General features: G+C 57.1%; 1 protein-coding gene across 2 annotated transcripts; it reads right to left on the bottom strand.

Moving 5' to 3' along the window:
- Window positions 1-2,880: 2,880 nt before the first annotated feature.
- On the bottom strand, window positions 2,881-21,280 carry CBX7 (chromobox 7). Of its 2 annotated transcripts, none has more exons than XM_069489354.1 (6): window positions 21,085-21,280; window positions 18,873-18,916; window positions 12,063-12,128; window positions 9,552-9,618; window positions 6,460-6,532; window positions 2,881-6,136 (listed from the first exon to the last, which is right to left on the bottom strand). In XM_069489354.1, exons 1-6 carry the CDS (start codon window positions 21,151-21,153, stop codon window positions 5,979-5,981), a joined length of 477 nt encoding a protein of 158 aa, XP_069345455.1. In that variant the 5' UTR covers window positions 21,154-21,280; the 3' UTR covers window positions 2,881-5,978. The 2 variants fall into 2 exon arrangements, with proteins under 2 accessions (XP_069345455.1, XP_069345454.1); XM_069489353.1 differs by having other exon boundaries at window positions 6,460-6,811.
- Between the last annotated feature and the right edge of the window lie 1,763 nt (window positions 21,281-23,043).

The following is a 23,043-nucleotide window of genomic DNA, read 5'->3' on the forward strand; positions in this document are numbered from 1 at the left end:
GGTTTGAGACTTAAAGGGTAAAAATAAAAGGGGGAAGGTGTTGGCATGAGAGCATTCCCCCATGACTCCGGATTGACAAGGACACTTGGTGCCATCCTCATGCACTGCTGAGATGCTTCTGGAAACCTGGGCCTGACAACAGCCCACTGTGGGGTGGAGATGCTGTAAGGAGGAGTCTGGCTCCATTTTCTGATGTTTAACTGCTGACAGTTTTTGGTTTTTTTTTTTTGGAGACAAGGTCTCGCTCTGCTGCCCGGGCTGGAGTGCAGTGGTGTCATCATATTTTACTGTAACCTCCAACTCCTGGGCTCAGTGATCCTACCCCCTCAGCCTCCCAAGTTGCTGAGACTACAGGTGTGAGCCACTGCACCCAGCAGAACACAGCGTTAGATCAAGGGACCCATTTTATAGTGAAGGAAGCACAATATGTGCCTGGCCGTGGGATGCATTGGTCCTGCCACATACTGTGCCACCCAGAAGCTGCCAGCCCAATGGAACAATGGAGCTGCCCACTAAAGCTTATCTAGAGCATCAGCTTGGGACAACACCCGTGGAGTTGGGGCACTGTCCCCCAAGTCATAGTAAATGTGCTGAGCCCGTGGAGCTGTGTCCAGGAAGAACCGAGGGTGGGAGCTGGATCAGCCCTTCTCAGCCACTTGCAGAATCTGTGCTCTGCACCACTGCGAATCAGACCTGGGAGAGGAGAGGTCCTACTCTCCAGGGGAGGGAACACCTCTACCCGGGGATGGTGTCAGAAAGTACTCAGGAACTGAAGCTACAACTACCACCTTGTCACTTTGGGTTCCCAGAGCCAGTAGGAGGTCAGTGAGCAAAAAGAAAAAAGTAGTTACCAAATCGACGTGGTTAGACTGACCTTGTTCACCCTGAGATGTGAGAGTTGCTGCTACACAACGTGGGCAAGGTTGGAACTCGGGGCAGTCGCTGAGTGGTCTCTTGGTGCGTTCAAGCCCAGTGGTGACAGCAAAGGCAACTGCAGCAGCCGCAGCCTGGGCCGACAAGGGCAAGTCCGCAGGCCCAGCCTCTTCCTGGGTGAGTCTGGCCCAGCCAGCAGGCAGGTGGGGAAGGACGGGTGGCAAATGTATCAGTCGCAGCCCGGGGCCAGCTGCCCCACTGAAGACTGAAGTCCACCCCACCAGCCACCAGGTGTTAAGTCTTTCCTAGAGATGGGAACTGGCCACCTTGGGGAAGATTCAGTGAAAGAGTGGGTGGATTATGAAGAATGGCCAAAGCACGACCAGGCACAGCGGCTCACTCCTGTCATCCCCACACTGTGGGAGGCCAAGGCAGGAGGATCACTTGAGGCCAGAAGTGTGAGACCTGCCTCCCTGTCTCCACAGAAAATAAGAAGTTAGCTGGGCATGGTGGCATCCACCTGTAGGCCCAGCTACCAGGGAGGCTGAGGTGGGAGGATGGCTTGAGCCCAGGAGTTGGAGGTTACAGAGAGCTACGATCGTGCCACTGCACTCCAGCCTGGGTGACAGAGTAAGACCCTATCGCTAATGGAAAAAAAAGGGCAAAGCACAGTAGTGCGAGGGGTGGACTATATACCAGACACCTCCAGCGGCCTCCTGGGCACGCATCTCTCGGGCTCACTAATTTCAGCAGTGGATGGGGTGGACAGTTAGTTCCCTGTGTGCTTCCACCGGCAACAGGTCTTCACTTTCTACTCCAGGCTCTTCCAGCACGACAGACAGAGGCGACAGACGGGCGGGGCGGGGGTGAGCACATCCAGAGCAACACTCCACTCAGGAGGGGCAGCACTCCAGGGATAATGCTCCCAGCCCTCATCCTTTGGGAGGGGACAATTCTGGGGGATACTTGTCCACTTCTCAGGTGATCTCAGGCAGAATCACATCCCAATTGCCCATAAAAGAAGCCTCAATAATAAACCCTCATAATGGCTTCTCTTCCTTCCCTGGCCCATTCTCTAACCCCTAACCTTCCCTGGCCCATTCTCTAACCCCTAACCTCCTTGGATCACCTCCCAAATAAACTCCCCTGTGCAGAAAATCCTTGTCTCAGGCTCTGCTTTCCAGGGTGGCCAAGTCAAGACACTTCAGAACCTGCTGCTTCTCCTTTGGCCTCCATCCATGTCTTCATCTCCCAGGTGCCCAAACTGGAAACCCAGGCAGGACCTTGACACCTCCCTGCCCTCTCAGCCCATCGGCCACATCTTGCCGATCCCCCACCAACATATGCCCCCTGGCTCTCCATTTCTCTCCCTCACCAACACTGCCACGGCTGTCGCCACCACCACCTCTGGACGGCTGCAACAGCCTCTTCACTCCTCTCCCACCGCCCGCCAGCCCTGCCTGCTCCCTCCGGCCCCGGGCTCCTGCCGGTGCTACACCGAATGCAGGTGTGCCGCAGGACACCCCCGGCTCTCACGTCTTTGCTCTGACCGCCTGTCTCGGCGTCCAGACAGGTATGCCGGGCTCGGCTGAACAAACAGTGGGTGAGCATTAGCCCGCGATAGCCCTGCAAATGCAGAGACCTGGGATGCTGACTGCCCTGAGGTCCTAGAACAGAATACTGCTGGGGGGACGCGGAGGGGAGGTGAAGAGGTCAGAGCATGTCCAGGCCTCTGAGGGCGCACTGTTCGGGCCAGGCTCGTGGCCCCGCCAGTAACACTCCCGGTTCCCGTCACCTCAGTTAACCTCCACTGTACGTCCATGAGGCTTCGCAAGCAAAATGACTTGTCCAAAATCATGGTCAGTGACTGGCAGATCTGGGACCTAAACCCTAGGCGGCACCAGGGGCTGGCGCTCTTTCCTCGGCACAGCGGGGACGCCATCAGAAGCAATGATCGAATGTCCATGAGTTTTTTTTTTAATCATCTTTAATATATTTTTAATAATTTTTGCCTCATTTACCAGATAAATCATCTAAATAAATAGATGCTGTACATCTCTTACCAATGTCAGTACAAAAATAAAACCGCGCTCTACGTCCGCTGGCTCTCCCCAGCACGCTCGCTCGGGAAAGGCGTGTGCTCGGATCGACTTGGCCCGCCCCTCCCGGGTACATTCATTGAGTCTGAACAAAGCTCAGCGCTCGTCTGTGCAAAGGAAGCGCTCTTGTGCTGAGGCCTGCAGGCCACGGCGGGCCACTTGTAAAGCAAAACCGTACCCACCTCACAGAAGCCTAGCGCCTTCCCGGAGCAAGAGGAGAGGAGGAAATTGGCACTGGGGACTATCCCCCTAAGAGCAGTGACAGTCCTGGAGGCCGGCTGGGCTCGGCCACACAGTGCAAGTGGCCACGCGGGGGCGGAGGAACGTTTTCCCCACCCACCCTACCACAAAAGAAAAGGTACCTACCGGTCTCTACATTCAAAACGGGGCGGGGCTGGGGAAGAAAGGCAGGCGGTCAGATGCTCGCTAACCCTCCCCCGCCCCTGGGAGTACTGGCCTTCTGCGGGGCCGTGGGGTGGGGGTGGGAGGTCACTGTCCCCCTTGCCCCACTGGGACACTCTGGGCAGGGGGGAGGCCTGTGCAGCCACACCCACAGGTGACCTCATAGAAGTCACCTGTCCTGAGGTGGGGCAGGTAGCAGCCCACAGCCTGTTCCTGGCTCACAGCAGCCCATGAGCCACATGCTGCCCTGAGCTGGGCACGTCTGGTCCACCCACTCCAGGTCACCCTGGAGTTCTGCCCTCCCTGGGCCACAGGATTCCCCCAAGGCCATAAAGGGCTGAGCAAGGGGAAAGATGCGTTCTGCTGCTGCAGACAGAAAAACTGCCTCATCCACAAAAAAAGCCCCCCGAAACCACAAACCCACAGATTGCACAAACAGTTCTTTGAAAGTGCCCAGGAAGCACGATGAGGTCCACGTCCCCTGGGAGATGGGGGCTGTGACTTCTACTGGAAGCTGCCAGCCATGTCCAAAGCCATAGGCCAACTCATTCAACTGGAGAGAGACCCCCGAGCTCCACCACCTTCACCTCTGCTGGGGGTCCCTATCCTGGAAGAGTCCCCCCCAACTCCAAGCTTCCCCTTCCCCTCCCCAGGGTCCCACAGCCAGTGGGTGAGATTCCTGCCCCCCCTTCCTTTTCCTGCCCCACCCCCACACGTTCCTCTAGGTTCAATTCCCTGGGCTGGGGGTGAATCAGGTCACCCCAGAGGGGACCATGCCCCAATGGAAGCACTGAATTGACCCTGGACAACTAAGGATTAAGGAGGAAGAGGGGAGCGAGAGAATCAGGGCCTTGGGAGTTTTGCCAACGGAGTACCCCAAACAGAAAGGGGGCTCAGGCTGTCTTTGGTTTGGGAACTGGGCAAGAGGTGTGGGTGAACAGTCACCCTCTGTGCCTCAGCAGAGATCCTGCTGACTTCCTGAGGACACAGCACAGGGCTGGGGGACAACGCTGGGGAGGACAGGCAGGTTTCAAAGCCCGGCCACACTCCCAGTTCAGGTTACCCTGACTCTGACAACAGCAGGACAGGGGTGCCGGCCCTTCCATGCTCCCCTGATGCCCCGTCTGACCTTTTCTCCCCTGCAGGACTGGGATGGAGGGAAAAGTCACTCCTCACTGGCAGGGAAGCTGCTGGCCCACAGGGTACCTTGTACAAGCTAGAAAACAAGCGCCCCTCCTCCTGGCAGACACAGCCCCTCGCCAGGGCTTGTGCATAGCCTAACCCACCATATGAGGCAGCCTGACCTCAGGAAGACATGGCGGAGGTCCCCCCACAGGAAAACAAGGTCCGCCCCAGCTGTGGCATTTAGGTTGGATGGGGAAAGGTCACAGAATGGAAGGAGGAATGGTTCAGGAGTTGGGGGCTGCCCTGAGAAGGTGGTGGGCCACTCCCTCCCTCCCTGACTGCCCACACCCACACCACATCTGGGTTGGCTGAGTAGGAGGGGAGGGCAGAAGAAGAGGAGAGTCAGAAGAGCTGAAAAGTCACCTGAGTCAGAAAGAACAAGAACCCCCCTGGGGAGGAAAGACAGGGCCCTAGTGTCTTGGAGCCTGTGCTGACACATCGGCCCAACTTGGCAGAGGCTTGCACACTGCAACCTGGCCAGGTACAACCACAAAACCACATCTGCATCCCTAGAGCAGAGATGCCATCGCGCCCACGGCCAGACCCCTGCCCTCCGCTGACAGCTGCAGGCAAACCAGGTCAGGATAGACCCTATCACGTGACGTGCATGCAAGGTGGGGTGAGTGTGGGGTGTCGTGGCAAGTTCTTCAGTGCTATGAATCACCCCATATTCACCTGGTCAGGTTCTAAAGCATGTTTGCAAGGCCCATGTGGACATGTCTGTAGACACACACATTCATGAGGCATGTGGGACACACACGCGGTACACCTGTGGGGCTGGGCGTCACGTGTTCTGCACAGGCCAGGTGATGGGGGAGGGTGGAGCTCTCAGCAGAAGGGTCTCAGCTGGCAGCCTCCTCCCTGGGAAGGGCAGACACCTCTCTGAAGGGGAGGGGACATGCCCCAGCAGTCTCAAACCCTTCCTCCTGCCCCTGCTTGCTGACCCAGTCACGCTGGTCACAGACAGCCTCCACGGCCCACCACAAAGCTGGAGTGGAAAGTTCCAAACAAAGACCCGATCAAAAAAACGGGAAGGGGAAACCAGCCAGGTGGCTGAAGCGGGCTGCTCAGGGGAGCAGGCCTGGGCCTCCCGACGCTCCTGTCACTCTCAGAGCCAGCTGCTGCATCGCTAGAGAATGAGGACAGAGATGTCCCAGGCAGGCGGCCTTGCCCCTGTCCTGCCCTGGGGAGATGCCCCAACTCCCAGAGCAATGCCCGGCCTGCCAGCCCCTGCCCGAGGCCTCTCTGTAAAAGTCCCTTGCAGAGGAAGGGGCAGGGTGGGAGGGTCTTCCCCCCTTCTTCTGCTCAGGTTTTTTTTTTAAATAAAATAATTACCCCTCCCCCAACCCCTCCCCATCTCTGGAAGTCCCCACCCCAAGCCCAAAAGAAAGCAGTTTAAGAAGAGTAAAAAACGGTGATTCAGAACTTCCCGCTGCGGTCTCGGAAGAAGCCCTCGGCCGCCTGGGCCTCTCGGAAGGTGACGGTGACAGAGTTGGCGGTGATGTCGGTCACGGTCACCTCACTTGGGGGGAGCGCAGGTGTCCAGGGAGGGGGCCCTTCGGCCAGGTCTGTCTCCGCTGCAGCCGTGAGACACAGACAGACAGACGGGGCAGCGCTGACAAGGTGGGCAGGTGGGAGTGGGTGGCGGCATGCAGACCCCCCAGCCACCCCCACACAAGGCCCTCCCCTCTGCGTCTCCAGCCAGCTCGGGGCCTAGCTCAAGGCTGGACACAGCTCATCGAGAGCAGGAGGAAAGAGCGAGCTCTGGGCTAGGCGTCAGGCCTGTGTCCAGGCCTGTTGTCCCCCCTGTGGCCTCACTAGCACTCAGGGCACTCTCTGGACCTGATGACCCACAGGGACCTTTCCAGCTTTGAGGGTCTCTGGGCCTGGGCTGCCTTACCCTCCTCTTCGGGGGGCTGCTCAGTGGGCTCCCACTCGCTGGCCGCCTGCAAGACGTCTGGGGCCGGTGACTCCTGCAGGAAGAGCTCCCGTCGATGGCTGAGACTCTCCAGGTTGGGCCCGCGGGGCGGGAACTTCTTGCGTGAGAGCCGCAGATACTTGTGGGCCTTGCGCGGCTTGCGGAGCGGGAAGGGCAGGGTGGACACCAAGGGGCCCTTGTCCACCAGCTCAGGTGTCCCCGCCTTGACCACCCCCTCGGGGCTCCCGCTGCCGAGTGGGCGCGTCAGGGAGAAGCAGAGCTTCTCCTTGCCCTTGGCCTTGTGGGAGCTCCGCAGGTCCATGCTGTACAGCCGCTGCGGGGGCAAGCCAGGGCAGCTCGGGTCAGCCCCGCCTCCCACCCGCGGCCACACCTCTGCTCATGCTGCTCCTCCCACCGGAGCCCCACATCCGCCCACGCGACTCCTCCCAGCTCCCACGCAGCGCCAGCCATCACCACACCCCACCCGGCCCAGAGTGGCCCCTGACCGGCCCCGGGGCCCTCTGATGAGCCTCGCCCTCCTGGGGCTGGGGCCACAGGGCTTATCCTGTGATGTGCAGCAGAGGGCCACACAAAGGTGCAAACTGAAGACTGACCAATGGGAAACAAATCAGGACTTATGAAGGCGTTGTTCTTCATTTTAGGAAAGGCATCATTGCTCATTAAAGGACCTCCAAAGCTAAAAGCGCCAGCTTGCCGGGGAGATGTGGGGCAGGGCAGAGAGCAGAGGGGCACAGGGTGTGCTCTGGAGCACCCTGGGGCAAGCAACCAAGGCACACACAGCCCTGGGGCACCCCATGTCACCCAGCCAGAGGGATAGCACTCCACAGGCACACCCCTCGATCCCTCCAGGCCACCCCCTCCCTGGGGTCCAGGCCTCAGCTGACGCCCCCCCCCCCCCCCACCTTTGGTGAAACAGAGCTAGAGGGTTCGTTCGTCTCCATTCAAGGGCTGGGGTTTATAGTTTAGGCATTTATCTTACTGATTTTGGGAGAATTTACATGAATCCAAGAAAGCTCTCTGGTGCCAAGATGTTGGGAGATCCTGGATCACTCTGGGACAGTACCTTCTACTGCCACCTGTCACCAGAGGCCAAGAGCTCCACAAAGAGAGCGAGACCACAGATGGGACCTGTGAGGTCGAACGCCTCCAGGCTGGGGACAGAGATGACACGTCTGGCCTGCTCCGGGCATCACAGCTCCCGGGCTGTGTGCTGTGGTGATGCCGGAGGGCTGAACTGGGGGGGCTGGGGAAACTGCAGTGGCTGGGGGTGGGTCCCATAGGCAGCTTATTCAAAACCACTTCTCCCACCCTGCCGGCAGGCCAGCGGGAACCCAGTAAATTCTACCATTCTGCAAGGCACCTTCTTCCTTGTCCTTCACCACCTCATCATGAGACAACTGCAGCTACTGGACGGGACAGCAGGGCCAAGAGTCAGCTTCTGCCGTGTGACCCTGGGGAAACCACTAGCCTCCCTGAGTCTCAGTGTCTTCATCAGCGGAACGGTGAAGGGGCTGTAGTGACCAGCCTCCTGGGTGGTCCCCAGGGATATCCGCCTCCTGGAATTCACACCTGCATGCAGCCGCTTCCCACGAGGAATATCGGAATACCGTGGTGTGTGACTTCCGAGGTTAGGTCATAAAAGGCACTGTGGCTTCTTCCCTGCTCTCTCTCGGATCACCCGCCCAGGGGGAGCCAGTGGCCGTACTGTCAGGACACTCCCGCAGCCCAGTGCAGGGGCCACCTGGGGAGGAGCCAGCCCCACCACATCCAGCACGGCCTCCCGGAGCAGCCGCCCGGGGCAGATCCTGCAGCCCCAGTCATGCCTTCGGCTAACTGCAGCTCAGCTGACATCCTGACTGGAACCCACACTAGAACCACTAAAGAACCAGCTAAACACTCCCGAGTTCCTGACCCACGGAAACCAAGTGAAATGATACATGTTTATTGCTTTAAGTTGCTAAGCTAGAGGGGTAATTTATTACACACAAGAAGTAACTCATAGGTCTGCCCTGTAGGTTTGGCATATGGATGAAATGTGTTCATCTGTGAAACACACCAGACACAGGGCCTAGCGCGCATGTGGCTGGCAGGGATCACTTCCCTTCCTAGACCCGATTCACACCAAAGCCGACAGACACACTCACTGAGAAGGGAGGCCCACCCTGGGGAAAGCCTTGGTGGCCTACAGTAACGAGTGGCCAGGAGGACTGGCGTGGCTCACATGCACAAGGACCAAGAATCCTGATGTTCTGGCTTCAAATACCCTATCTAGTGGGCCTTATTAAGTTAAAGAGAGCAGGTATTGTCATCACCCCCACTTCATAAGTGAAGAGACCTGCCTACGATCACATGAGCATTTCTTTTGAGTGTCATGTTGTCACTCAAGAAGTTTCAGATTCTGAGGCATTTCTGATTTTGGATTAGGGATGCTCAACCTGTAACTACATTGCTTTAGACCCCATTTGCTTTTCACCGCAAACCACCAAAGTCAGCAAAATGCCCCCAAGACCTAAGAGGCAGGTAGCCTGGGAGGTTGCAGAGACTAGACACAGGACTGGAAAAAGAGGCCCCGTAGGTTTCTTCCCATGCAAATATGATAGGTTTCTAAGAGTCTGATATTCCAATGCCATGGTTCTAAAATTCTAAGAGTCTCTGTTTTTGTTTCTAAAATTCTGGGCTCCCATGTTTTCTCAATTCTAAAGTTCATGTTTCTGAGGTTCTCAAGTATTACAATTTTGTGTCTGGGGATTTTGAGCATTAAAAAGCTCAAAGCTTTCAAGCCTTTCTCAAAGCAAGATTCTAAGCTCTCAAAATTCTAGGATTCTATTAGCCACATTCCCTCCCTGCCTCCCCCCACGGCACCGCCCACCCAGGCTGTCATCCCTGGGCACCAGCCCCACGTTCAGGCTTTTCTCAACTCCTTCCCTCACAGCTCACACACTGAGTGCCCAGCCCACGGGCCCGGGGTGGAGCTGGGGAGGGTGGGTGGACCCCAGGGGTGGGGCCCGTGGCTGGTCAGGGAGAGGAAGGAGGCGCAAAGGCAGGCCGGTTACCTGCAGCAGAAGCCGCTTGGGTTTCGGGCCTCTCTTCCTATACCCCGACGCTCGGTCTCTCTCCTCCCTGGGGTGCGAAGCAGGCGGCAGAAGAAAAGGAAACACGGGTGACATCTAAGGGAAAGCAAGGCGTCCGCTTCGCCCGCCCTCTGCTGCCTGTCGGGAAGGGGACACGCCCTCCAGACCATCCACTGATCCTCCCCACTGCTCGGCTGGGACCACAGCAACGGGGTCGCATGCTCGACTCCCAGGGCGCTGGTCTTCCCATCTGACCAACGGGGAGGGCACTGGTCTCAGTCACTGAGGTGGGACTTATGCAGCGTCTCCAAAAACACGTGAGCCATCACTGGGCTCCAGGGCCACATCAGGGCTCTGCTCTGCACACTGCTGGGGACCCCTCCAAATCCGCAGCTCCGGTTTCTACTCTTAGGAAAGTTAGGTAGAAACCTGTCGATGCTATCTGCCTTGACTGTCCCAGGGAAGCTGATGAGAATGGCAAATCCTCTTGCAAGTGCAGCTCGGCCCAGACTGCCCCCTCTGCCCCCTGATCTCTATGGACCTGGGAGAGGACAGACTCCTACCTTGTCTGTACCATCTAGTCGGGGGACGGGAAGAAAATTAGCCTGTACAGTGCCTAGTAGATGCCCGACTCTCTGCTGGGGGCCTTCCCCACAAATCAAAACACACAAACACACGGCACAACTTGAGGATGCTTATAAAGTCACACACGACATACACAATGCAACCAGAGACTCCCAACGACAGTGCCAGAGCGGCGGGGAGATTCAGAGTCATTTCATTTTGCCTCCTGTTTCAGTTCCATCCACACTTTCTGTAGCCCCACTACAGAGGCCACGTGGACAGCAGAAAGAATGCAGAAGTCAGGAGTTCACCCCTCTCCCCTTCCTGGTTGTGCGACCTTGGGCCAGTCTCTCGATCTGCGCTCAGCGCAAAGCAGTGAGCCCCACGGCGTCTATTCCTAATGTCTGGGTGCCCTCTGGGCAGGAACTGCCACACCCTACAGGGCTCCCGTCTCCAGGGAAGAGGGGAAAGAGCACCTGGTGGAGGAGTCTACCCCAAGCCCTGACACCTGCCCCGGCTGTCCTTATCACACTCTGAGACATCCCCAGGATTCTCCCATGTGTAACAGCCTTGTTGGACCAAGGCCCCATCACACACCAGGAGGCAGAAAAAAGCTGTGGGACAGGGACACCCTGATTTTCAAAGGACAGAACGAGGAAAACTTGTCCTGGAATCAGTGGCAGGAAGCCTCCTGGGGGAGAATCAGTGAGAATCCAGCCACGAGAGGCAGCAGAAAAGCACCTGACCCGGAGTCAGGAGCCCTGGCCGAGTTCTGGTCCTGCCAGTTCCCAGCTGCAAGGCTCCTGCGCAGGTCCCCTGACCCGCCAGGGCCTCCGTTTCCTCATCTGCCCAGTGAGACCTGCATCCCTGCCTCAGGAGGCTGCCGTAAGGGGCCAGGTACAAACGATTCTGCAAAACGGTCCCACTCTGTACAGGTCTGGCGGGCCGGGGAGAGGCAGAGGACCTGGGGCTGCTCTCTGGTAGGGGGGCGGAAAGGCTGGTCACACGCAGAGGAAGGCAACGGTCAGATAGTGCTTAGGACCCCTGCAGGGCACTGGCATAGGTGGGACACTGATTTTGCCCAGGGCCACTCGGCTAGGAGGTAGCCAAGGGGGACAGGCCGGAACTCAGAAATCCCAGCTCCAGGCCGGGCGCGGTGGCTCACGACTGTAATCCTAGCACTTTGGGAGGCAGAGGCAGGAGGATTGCTTAAGCTCAGGAATTCGAGACCAGCCTGAGCAAGAGCAAGACCCCATCTCTACAAAAAATAGAAAAATTAGCCAGGCGTGGTGGTGCGCACCTCTAGTCCCAGCTACTTGGGAAGCCGAGGCAGGAGGATCACTTGAGCCCAGGAGTTCAAGCTGCAGTGAGCTACGATGACACCACTGCACTCTAGCCAGGGTGGCAGTGAAACTCTCCAAAAAAAAAATACGAAAAGAAAAGAAAAGAAATCCTGGCTCTAAAGCCCACACTTCTGCCCCAGCCTTTGCTGAACTTCAACAGAGCTTCCCCAATCTCCTGAAGAGACCTCGGACCTGTCGCCACCAGCATTACTGATGTGGCCAACCCCTCAAACATAGGGCACCTTTGTGAAGTTTTTAACATTTTTTAACGAAACTGAAACCTCTTATAGGCTCTGTAGGGTTTCACCGTGGGGAAATTGGGGCGTTATTCAGGGTGGCCCATTTTACGGCAGAGAGACTGAGTCCTGGGTGGATAAAGGAAGTGACCAGCAATAGGAAAAGGACCCAGGGCCCTCGGCTGCCCAGGAACTCTGCCCACCAGCTTCCCCCAGTGCAGGCCAGGCTGGACTGCCCAGTCAGATGCCCCACCCTGCCCCAACAACCAGGCCGAGCCAGCAGCGGGCTCCCCAGGAAGCCTCGCAGTCAGTCCTGAGCCCAGCCCAGCGGCAGGCAGAGGACCCCTTACTTCTCCTCATAGGCCATGACGAGGCGGGGGTCCAGGATGTGCTCTTCCGGCTCCCACGTGCTGTACCTGGGGAGAGGAACGAGAGGTCAGAGCTGCCCTTTTCCACCTGGCTTCACAGAGGCCGCAGCTACGGACCCAGGGCCCACAGCGGGCGGGCCTTTGCCCCATCCTGGTAAGGTGTCACTGTCACCTGTTCCAAGGAGCTGACCTAGCTTGGGCCTCCTGAGGGCTCCAGCAACCCGAGAGCTGCCCTCATTCATACCACACTATTATGTGACTGGGTCCAACGCCCAATCAGACCCCACATCCACCTGAAACCCTTGGGTACCTGAAAAGAGCAAGCGCCTGTAATTCCCAGGGGACCCTTCCTACAGCAGGCGAGAGAAGGTGGTAAGGAGCTGGGGCTCTCAAGACACCATGCCTGGGTTCAAATCCAGCTCTGCCCTTAGCAAGCTGTGTGACTTTCAGCAATTTACTTAACAGCTCTGTGTCTCAATTTCCCCATCTGTAAAGGACGCTTGTGCCGATTAAATTCGTTAATCTAAGTGTTTAGAGCCACGCTTGGTTTAGTGAGCGCACTGTGTCTGCTGCTGTCCTCCCCAGCCTTCATGCCCCAGCCTGGCCCCCTCCACTCTCCCCTCCTCAGTGCACACATCTGTACCCCACCCCATACCATGGCCACCTCTAAAGTTCCCTTGTCTCTGGGCCTGGCACACAGCAGGGGTTTGGTATGTATCCAGTGACCCGGTGGCCCGGCAATCCTACAGCGCGCCCCGTGGTGTTGCTACAGAGGATCTCCACCACCCCATGCCGAGAGCCTCCCCCCCGCTGGGGCGGATCTGGTGGCAACAGTGCAGCAGCCCCAGGGCGCACCCATCTGTGGTACCACTTTGGTGACACCTGTCACATTCTCGTTCCACCTGCACTTTTATTTACTATTTGTTTTTAAAGCAGCTCATTTTTTTTTAATTTAAAAAGTTAACTATGACTTCCATAAATGGAAAACCCACGATCACTCACCACAGCTACAAGTATAAAATTTTTTCAGTTAAAAAAAATATGTACAGTCATGTGCTGCATAACGTTTTGGTCAACGACAGACCACATCAATGACAGTGGTCCTCTAAGATTATAATGCAGCTGAAAAACTGTTATCACCTAGTGATGTTTTGATGATCCCAACCCTGTGGAGGCTACGCTAATGTGTATGTTTCTGTCTTAGCTTTTAACAAAAAAGTTTTAAAAGTAAAAAAGAAAAAAAATTTTTTTAAACAGAAAAAAACTTATAGAATAAGGATATAAAGAAAAAATATTTTTGTACATCTGTACAATCCATTTGTGGTTTCAGCCACGTGTTATTACAAGAGAGTAAAAAAAATTCTTTTTAAATTTAGGCCTTCATATTCACTCACCACTCACTCCCTGACTCACTCAGAGCAACTCCCAGTCCTGCAAGCTCTGTTCGTGGTAAGTGCCCCATACAGGTGTGCCATTTTTTATCTTCTATACTGTGTTTTTATTTTATCTGTTCCATGTTTAGGTATACACAGATACACACTCACCATCGTGTCACGATTCCCTGCAGCATCCAGCACAGCGACATGCTTTGCAAGGCTGCAGCCCCGGAGCAACAGCCTAGTGTGCAGTAGGCTACACCACCTGGGTGTGTGAAGGTACACTCTACGCTGTTCCCACAATGACAGAATTGCCTAAGCATGAATTTCTCGGAACATATCCCTGTCATTAAGTCAAACACGACTGTATATACAAACATAAATAAAGTACACATGTATATAAAATACATATATACACAAAAACGAAGCAATGTTCTCTGATCCTGGCTGGAGGCTCTCTGGGTAAGAAGGAAGGTGAGGGGGTATAGGGAGGGCTTAGGCAGCAGAGGAGCTGGAGCAGAGCCTGCCCCTGCTCCCTCCTAGTCTGCTGAGCTAAAGCCTTTAACTTAAGTACCTGAGACATCTTTTGTGATACTTAACACTAGTCCAATCTGGAGTAACAAGCTGCCCGAGAACAAAATGCTTTCCTCCTCTCTTCTGCTAACACGTGGGCATGGCTCCTTCTTGTTAGGCCTGCGTGGGCTCTGTGGACATGGCAAGGAAGGCCATGCCCTGAGCACTATGGATGGATCCAGTGGCACCCCGGCAGGCAAAACCAACCCCCCCCCAAGTGCCCAGTGCAGGCCAGCGGCTCCCCTCAATGAGAAGGGCTGTGGAAGCCCCTGCAGCCTTCGCTCACCGCTGCAGAAATGCTGAAAGTGAAACTGAAGCCCAACTACAGCATCAGCACCCAGAGGCTGACAGAGACTCTAAAGCTTCCTCCCAGGAACAGCAGTTGCATCTCCTCGCCCCTAACTAGTAAGAAAGGGAATTCTGTGTCCTCCTGCATCATCTGCCTCGCCCTCTGTCTAGCAGCCGAAATATCTCTATGGTGGCTAGTCCTCTCTGCCCTGCTGATTTCCAGGGGATGTAGCTGCTGTGTGATTCCTGGCAAGTCCCTACCCTTCTCTGACCTCAATTTCCTCATCTGAAGTACAAGTGCCACCACGACAGCAGGTGCGCGGACGACTGCCAGGAACTGCTGCCTCCTTCATGGTACTCTGACGAGGTAGGTTCTTAAATTATTACCCCCATTTTACAGATGAAGAAACAGAGGCATAAACAACTTGCCCAAGGTACTGAGCCGGGAAGTGCCCAGTCCGTGGCTGGAACTCAGCTTGGCTCTCATCTACCCTCTACCTGCGGGGGACACCCTGGGAGTGCAGCGTTGCTGGACCGTCCCGGTCCTCGGGGTCTGGCCGGGGCCTGGCACACAGCCGGTGCACAAGGGGTCTGCGGTAACAGGGCCAGACCGGCTCAGATCCGGCAGCCGGAGGCCTGGTCCGGCTCGGCGGTGGGGGCCTTGCACAGGGTCTTAACCTCTCGGACCCCAGCCCCGCAAGGTGGAGGCCGGCCGAGGGGAAGCAGCTTCGTGAGCAGCCGGCGCAGGCAGGCCGGGAGCGCGCCGCTCGCAGCCGCGAGACACCAGGGACCGCACGGGATACTGCCGAGCGCCCGTGGGAGGAGACCGAGGGCCCCGCCCCGGCCCCGGCCCCGCCCCGGCAGCCAGGCGGCGGCGCGCGCGCACTCACGCACGGGCAGAGGCGCGCGCCGGGATTACCCGACCAACCAAGGGGCCGGGGCGGGGACAGCGCGCGCCGGCTCCGAGATAAACACGGCCACGTGACCGCCCGCCCCGCCCCCGGCCCGGTAAACAAGCTCGGGCCGTCGGGCCTGAGCCCGGGGCTGCGCAGGTCCCGCCCCATCGGGACCGGGCACGGAGCCGGAGGGGCGCCAGCGGGCGGAGGACCCCCACCCCCAGCCGGCCTGGCGGGGCGCGGCGCGGCGCGGAGCTGGGGCGCTGGGGCCGGTGGAACCGCCCACGGACCCGCAGGGCCTCTCTCTCACTCCGTAATTTAAAGTTCTCCAACGAGAAGCACCGCGTCGGGCTCAGGTCCAGACGGTGGGGTGCGGCCTTGCTCAAGTGACTCACCGTTCTGTGGCCTCATCCCAAAGCGGGGCTACCAACCATCCCTGTTGCTCAGGGTTGTTGCGAGGAGGAGATACGTTAAGTAAAGCACTTCCGTCAATGTGGTACATAATAAAAGCAAATAAGCGTGAATTAAATCAATTTCAAAAGCCTGGCGTGTGCAAAAGTCTGCCACTCCCAACCCCAGCCTCAGACGAGGAATGAGCTCCTTCTCTGCCCTGGCAGGGTGTTAACGAATCTTACCCTGTCTCAGGTGGTCTTCAGCAGGGCCCTGTGGGGCCAGGGCCTCATTTTACAGATGGGGAAATGGAGGCACAGAGAGGTTGAAGGCTTTGCCCTGGGTCACACAGCTGAAAAATCCACACAACCAGAATTCAAAGGCAGAATGGTCTGGCTCCAAAGCTTGAGCACTTCCCGTTGAACTGGCCAAAGGCCAACAAACAAGAGACGCTGGTCACCTTTGGTGGAGCTGGCTGTGTATCACAGGGGTAGGTCACAAGCCTGGGCTCAGGTAGTTCAGATCTTCCCAGCTGTCTGACCCTAGGCAAGGACTCCTCTCTGCTGTGGGCTTCAGTGTCTCCATCTGTAAAATGGTCGCTAAGGGGCAATTAAATGGGCCAGTGGCTGGCTCATAGTGGAGGCTTATTGATTGGCAGCCTGGTTGTTGCTGTGCCTCTCATATCGTTACTAAAGACCCGTGGAGCCAGTCCTTCCTAGAACATGGGGTCGCATTCATTAGTGGGGAAGAAAGGAAGGTATTCCCAAAGGGGGAATAGCAGGTCCTGGGCAAGCTGAAATGAGAGTAGGGTATCTGGGGGGTCTCTGAGGTCCAGGGAGCACCTGTAGCTGACAATCTAACATCCCCTACCCTGTGCCCCTGGCCCTGTGCCATTTGCTGTGCCTTCCAGAAGATGCTACATCTGCTGGGGAGGAAGGGCAGTCATTTGCCTGTTGGGGAGAGAAAACAGGCAAGGCATATAATGGCTTAACAGGGGCCCGGCACAGGTGAGTGTTCATTTAAATCATGGTTGCTGTTATTGTTACTAAGTCCCCCTGCCCAGAGGTGAGGAGGGTGGCTGCTGAGCAGGAGAACGACTCCCCCAGCCAAGGCTGGCACTGCCCAGTCAAGGCTCCTAGGCCTGGAGGATGCAGCCAGTCCAACTGCCTACTCCTGCCCTTCGTCTCAGCCTCTTCTCCAAGCAAGACCCCCTGACGAAGGGGACTAAAGATAGCTGGCTCCCCTGCTTCTCCTGGGACTGAACCTCTGTTTTCCCCCAAGTGAGGAGGGGATGGCTGGCAGCCATACCTGCTTCATGCCCATACCATGGTGGCATCCTGGATGGCATGAAGTGGGCACCACACTGCATGGGGTTGGCAGTTATATTCTTACAATGACCACCCCTCTCTGGGCCTCAGTTTCCCCATCTGAAAAATGAAAGGAATAATGTAAATAATTTCTAAGGATACTCTGAACTCCTGTGATGAATGGAACACGCTAGGTCCCTTTCCTGGCTGGGGAAAACCCAAGGGCTCACAGCTGTTGGGTGGGCTGCCAGGCCTGGAACCCAGGACCAAAGTGAGGTGGGACAGAAGCTGTTCCCAGGTCATCTGGTCAAACAGGGTTTCCAGAACCCTTAGGGGTCATAAAAGGCAGTCCTGAGGGCCCATCTGGTGGTCTCAACATGTTAAGAAACCAATGGGCCCCTGGGCCAGGGGCACAGGCCACCAGAAACATCAAGGGACTCTGCTCTTGGAGCCCTGGTTCCTTCCCTCCTGACTGAAGCTCTGATAGGCAGCCGTATTTGTGCCTAGGAACTCTTCATTAATAAGGGGCTCTGATTAGAGAAAAGAATCCCTCAAAGGATGGAGTCTCCAGAGGAGGAAAAATAGCCAACAGTGCCTTGAAGGCCAACAAGCTGCTGACCACAGCTCGGAAGTGATGCTTTCCCAGCAGAGAAGCTAAGAGGACGTGCCCAGGGCCTTGGTGCTCCTGCCGCCACTCTGGGCGGCTCCCTTTACTGCCCACTTCACCCGAGCCAGAATTCCACCTCTGATCAGCCCAGTGGAGGAAGGGATCCTCCTTCAGTCCCCAAGGGTATTTGGGGAGGGAGAACAGGGGTGGCAGTGGGAGTGAGGGTGGAGGACTGTATTATCTACATGCCAGCCACTGACCCCAGTCATCAGGATGCCTGTGGGTCACCCTGAACATGTGCCAGGCCTTTTACCCCACAAAGCCAAGTGGCCTGTGAGAGGAGAGCAGAGCCTGAACCCATTTTGCATAGAGGAAAGCTGAGGCACCATGGGCTGTCTCTCCTACCATCCCCCCAGAATGCCCCCAGGACTCAGTACCAGGTCAGCCCCCAATACCAACACAGCAAAAAGCCCCTGCCCCTCACAGCAGAGGCTCTGGGCAGAGGGGGTTTCCAGGAATCAATCTCCAGGAGGCAGGGCAGGGGTTGGGACACCCACAGACCAATGAGGAGGCCCCAAGACTAGCTCATTCCCTCCCCTCCCAACAACTCCCTGCTGGGAAGTGATGACCAGTTGGTGACCAGTTCCAGACTGAGCCTCAGCAGGAGAGATCTGACCTCCCTGCCCCCAGCTCTGAGATGGGAGGTCGGGGAGGCACAGAGGAGGTACCCGAAGACAGAAAGGCCTAGTTCAATTCCCAGCTCTGCCTCCACTTGCTGTGTGACCTAAGGTAAGCTGCTTACCCTCTCAGAGCCTATTTCCTCATCATCTTGAGCAAGCATGATCACACCTCCCTCACAAGGCTGTAAGAGAACCTGCTCTGTAGACTGGAAAGTGATGTCCACAGGCAAGATGGACTCAGGCTCTGCTCCTAACTACCTGCTCCCCTGCCGGACTCCCCCTGCACACCCAGCTGTACTTGCTGCGGTCAGCCTCCTCCTTCTGGCAGCAGCCAACTCTGGTGCCGAAATGCTGGGCCTTCATCTCCCAGTTGCGGAGAAAAGTAGAGGGAGGAAGAGAAGAAAGGAGAGGGCAGGCGGCAACCAGAAGATGGGTCCCAACACTGAGGGGCAGAGTGAGAAGGGAAACTGAAGACCCACCTTGACCCACCTGTGCTCCAAGCCCCTCAGCTAACAGAGGAGAAACTGAGGCCCAGAGATGAGGATGATCTAATCAAGGTCACCTGCCCAGTTACAAGAGCAGCTGGAGCTAAAAGGTAGCCAGGGGAGGGGGCAAAAGGCAGGTGGAGGGATGTACGGGTAGACAGACAGACAGACAGACACAAAGGAGCCTTACTTTGGGGGCCATCCTTTCCACTTCACCAGATATTCGACTTTACCCTGCGAAGAGAGAGAAGCAGACACGGTGAGACCCACAGTTGTCCCTATAACCACTCGCAGGACAGTATGCCCAAAGGACCTCAGCCCCAAATCCCCTCTGCAGACAGGTGTTCCCCAACACACAAACACAACCCAGGGACCCCCCCCCCACCAGATCCTCACAAACCCAGAGAACCCAAGCTTTGGCTGCTGCACGACCATCCCAGTCTGCCCTCCCTACTAGCACACAGGAGAGCACCTGGCACCAAACACCCCTGAGGCTCCTGTGGCCCAAGCTGGGAGCTTCTGTCACACCTGGGGACACTGAGACCACATGGGGGCATGCATGTGTGGCCAAAGATCTGTAGAGTCCCAGTGTCAAGATCATAACTTCCTTTTTAGATTGGAAGACTCTCCAAATCCTAGAAAATTCCTCCCTGGGGTGTTCCTGGATTCTCCTCCCTGTGAGCTGGGTCTCTGGAGAGGCTGCCCCTGGCCCAGAGGCAACGGGCCAGTGACTTTAGAACTCTCAACTCAAAAGACCCTGGCAGGACCCCACGGAAGACTGACAAAGTCTCCACCTCCAGAAAGGGTGCTCAGCCCTCTAGTTGTTAGAAAACAGAGCTAGGCTCCTCCCTTGATCATAGCCAGCAGGGGGCCTTTAAAAGTTTAAAGTCCACCTCCATTCAGTGCGTGAAGACCCTCCACACCAGAACCCTAAGGCAAAGATATGGCACCTCTCCGGAGGCCTTCTCTGGCTACTTTTTCCAATGCTGTCCCTCTCTGGCACCTTGCAGTTCTATTTCTGCAGAGCACACAGGCATCTGTCTGTATTTCCCCATTCACTGTGCGTCTCCTCTGCAGAATGCCCGCCCTCTGAGGGATATATCCGTGGGGCTTAGAGTGGTGCCTAGTACATGACAGGTCCCCAATAAATGTCTTGTGTGAGTGGCTGAAGGAATGATGATCCTCGATCTCACATCTCCTCATCGCTGTGCCTGCTTCAGGCTACGCTACTTGGAAAGCACTGAGCTTCGTGGCATACATTTGTCCTCTTCTAAGATGAGGAAACCCTGGGGAAGGGAGGGGGAGGAGGGCAGCCCCACCCCTAAGACAGAGCTAAACCCCAAGTCGAGTTGGGGGAAGAACAGATGCTCAGGACCCACCTTGCCCTTCACCCCTGGCACAAGACTCGAGGACTGAGTCTTCTCTGTGCAAGAAGATGGGCTGGCAACCAGCCCACGTGTACTCCTGCTCCACCTCTACCTCTAACTTGCTGCATGACCTTGAGCAGGCCACTTCCCCTGCCTGGACCTCAGTTTCTGCCTCTGTCAAATGGGAGGAGGTGACACTCAGGCCCCACCCATCATGCCCCCTGGAGCCTCCCAAGGAGCTGTGGAAAGAAGACAAGGGAAAAGGACAGTGATGTGTGCCAGGAGAGGAACTTTTCCTCCAAGACTTCCCCAAGCCCAACCTCCAGTCTTGGGTGAGCCCACTCGGCAAACTTGTGCACAGGAAGTGTAGATGCCAGGCCCAGACAACCAAAGTCCAGCTCTGAGGCGCTGGGTCCTGAACCCAGCAGAACAAATGTCTCCTTAAATTGCAGGCTGTAAGTGAAGGCAAAGGCAGAGGGGGAGGAGCTTCGAGGATGCTCCACAGAGGGGAGGGGAGCGGGGAAGAGAGCTGTGGAGGGGGGGTTGTGTGTAAGGGGTAGGGATCACAAAAGGTCAAAGTCCAGCAGGAAAACTTCAGAGGCAAGAGGAGACTTTTCCAAAGCTCTCCTTCCAACTTCAAAGGACTTGGTGCCAAGAGTCCAGGGTCCCGAGTTCAAGACCCAGCTCTGACACTAAACACACTAGGCAAGTCGCTTCAACTTGGGCCTCAGTCTCCCCATATTTAGAATGAAAGGAGGACCAGGGATGATGGCGCTCAGGGTCCCTACATTCCTCTCCTAATTTCAAGCTCAAGCGGGCTCAGCTGTCCCCAACATCCCAGGGCGACAACTTTTATTCTACTTGCCCCACAGTAGCAGGGAAACTGAGGCACGAGCTGGCAGACCGGCCCAGCAGCGCAGGGCTGCCTGGGTCCCTCGCCCCACTTTCCGCCTCGCCCCCAGGGCGGAGGGGGCTGTGCTGGGGACGAGAGGGGACCTCGCTGGGGTCCCGGGAGCCGCCCCCGGGCAGCCTCACCTTCCGCACGCGCTTCTTCCGGATGCTCTCCACAGCGAACACCTGCTCGCCGATGGCTGACAGCTCCATGCGGGGCAGCGGGCGAGCGGGCCCGGGGCCGGGCCTGGCCGGGCCGGGGGCGGAGCTGCGGGGCCGCGGCTGCGGCGCGCGATGCTTGGGCCGGCGGGGTCCCAGTCACCCTCGGCCCGGCGCGCACGCGCACGCGCACGCGCGCACACCCCCTCGCGCTGCCTCACGCCGCCGACGTCCCATTTTTGAACCTGCGCAACGTTTTCCTCCTCGCCAGCGAGCGCGCGCGCGCGCGGGGAGGGAGGGAGCGGGGCGGGAGCGCGCGGGCCGGCCCGGCTGCCAGGCTGGGCTCGCGCCCTGCGGTCAGCCCCGCCCCCTCGCCAGGGCCCCGCCCCTCGGGGCTCCGCCCCCGGGCTCCCCCCCGCCCCGCCCGCCGGGGAGCGAGCGGGCAGCGCGCCGGGTCCTGCCGCTTGCTGCGGGTTGCGCTGCTGCGGCGCTCGTTCGGCGGTGCGGGTCTGCACCTGCAGAAACCCGCGCGCCCCCTCGAAGCCCGAGCGCCCCCTCTCGCCGCTCGGCGCCGGGGCCGGACGTGATCTGCGATACCGAGACGCGATTCCTAAAATCTTTCCGGTGGCTTTGAGGGGCCGCTACGGCATGACCAGAGAAGGGCAGATGAGGAAGCGCAGGTCATTTGTCGCGCCTCCCACCACGCGGGCCGGGCCGCGGACCCTCGGACCGTTGGGGATCGGGACCGAAAAGGTTTCCCACCCTGCCCTCCGGAGCAGCGTGGTTTCGTGTGTGCCGAGCAGGCGCCTCTGCGTCCCTCCGTCGCAGCTCGACGGCCGGGAGACGCTCGGGCCAGGCGCGGGCGCCGCCGCTGCGGGATAAGGTGCCCTCGGGGGCGGGTTCTGCTGCTCCTCTGCCCCGCCCTCCCCGTCCCCCGCACGCGCCTGGCACTCGGGACAGAGTAGGTGCTCACCATTTGTGGAATGAATGGATCTTGAGGTCCCAGACAAGTCATTAGCTCCCACCGCGCCCAGACCCCTCTTCACCCTCACGGGGGACCGAGCTGTCTTTCCCCTTCCGGCTCCTTCCCGCTGACTGCGGCCATCCGAGTCCTGGCTCCCTGACTTCACAGTGACCCAGGCTGCCGTTCCCTAACTTCCACTCCCCCTGCCCGGGCTCATCCCTCGTCTTTTCTCTGGACGACAGCAACAACCTGCTCTCGAAGCTGCCATCCCGTCCGATCTTTGCCCACCCTGCGCTTAAAAACTTTCCGAAGCTCCCTGTTCCCCTCAGAATAAAATCCAAACGCTTTTGTCTGGCACACAGAAAAATAATAGATTCACACCTTTTTATCAAAAGCAACAGAAACCAGAGAGAAAGCCATCATCCTAGAATTACATAATCCAGTCAAAATATCTTTCAAGAAGTATGTACCTAGTAGGAGGTACATATTATGTATCCAGAGTGAGCGTGAAATAATGGCATTTACAAATACAAAAACTAAGAGTTTGCCGCTAGCAGACACTGCATAAGGGAAATTCCAAAGGAGGAACTTCAGGCAAGATGAAGCTAATCCCAGAGGTCTCATGTAATAGGGAATAAATAACAATGAATGAAAAACATTGATAATGTAAAACAACAATGTCTTCTGGATAAAAATAGAACTAAAATGCACAAGAACAATGGCATGTCATTTGGGTGATGGAGTTAAGTGTTTAAGATCCTTGTATTCATCAAGAGGAAGGTGGAGATAGATATCAAATACACTTAGACTTTGATGAGGTAAGAATCCAAGTTGTTGGCCAGGTGTGGTGGCTCATGCAGGTATTAATAATTCCAGCACTTTGGGAGGCTGAGGCAGGAGGATCGCTTGAGGCCAGGAGTTCAAGACAAGCCTGGGCAACATAGCCAGTCCCCATCTCTACGAAGAAATTTAAAAATTAG

Source organism: Eulemur rufifrons, chromosome 16 (assembly GCF_041146395.1).
Source record: "Eulemur rufifrons isolate Redbay chromosome 16, OSU_ERuf_1, whole genome shotgun sequence".
NCBI lineage: Eukaryota > Metazoa > Chordata > Mammalia > Primates > Lemuridae > Eulemur > Eulemur rufifrons.

What these genes read in the sequence shown, in the direction of transcription:
- CBX7 (XM_069489353.1), bottom strand. Translation starts at nt 21,153, where the DNA reads ATGGAGCTGTCAGCCATCGGCGAGCAGGTGTTCGCTGTGGAGAGCATC. An exon ending in GGAAGAAGCGCGTGCGGAAG is followed by an intron (nt 18,917 to 21,084) that starts GTGAGGCTGCCC and finishes CTCTCTTCGCAG; the next exon opens with GGTAAAGTCGAATATCTGGT. An exon ending in GTCATGGCCTATGAGGAGAA is followed by an intron (nt 9,619 to 12,062) that starts GTAAGGGGTCCT and finishes TTCGCACCCCAG; the next exon opens with GGAGGAGAGAGACCGAGCGT.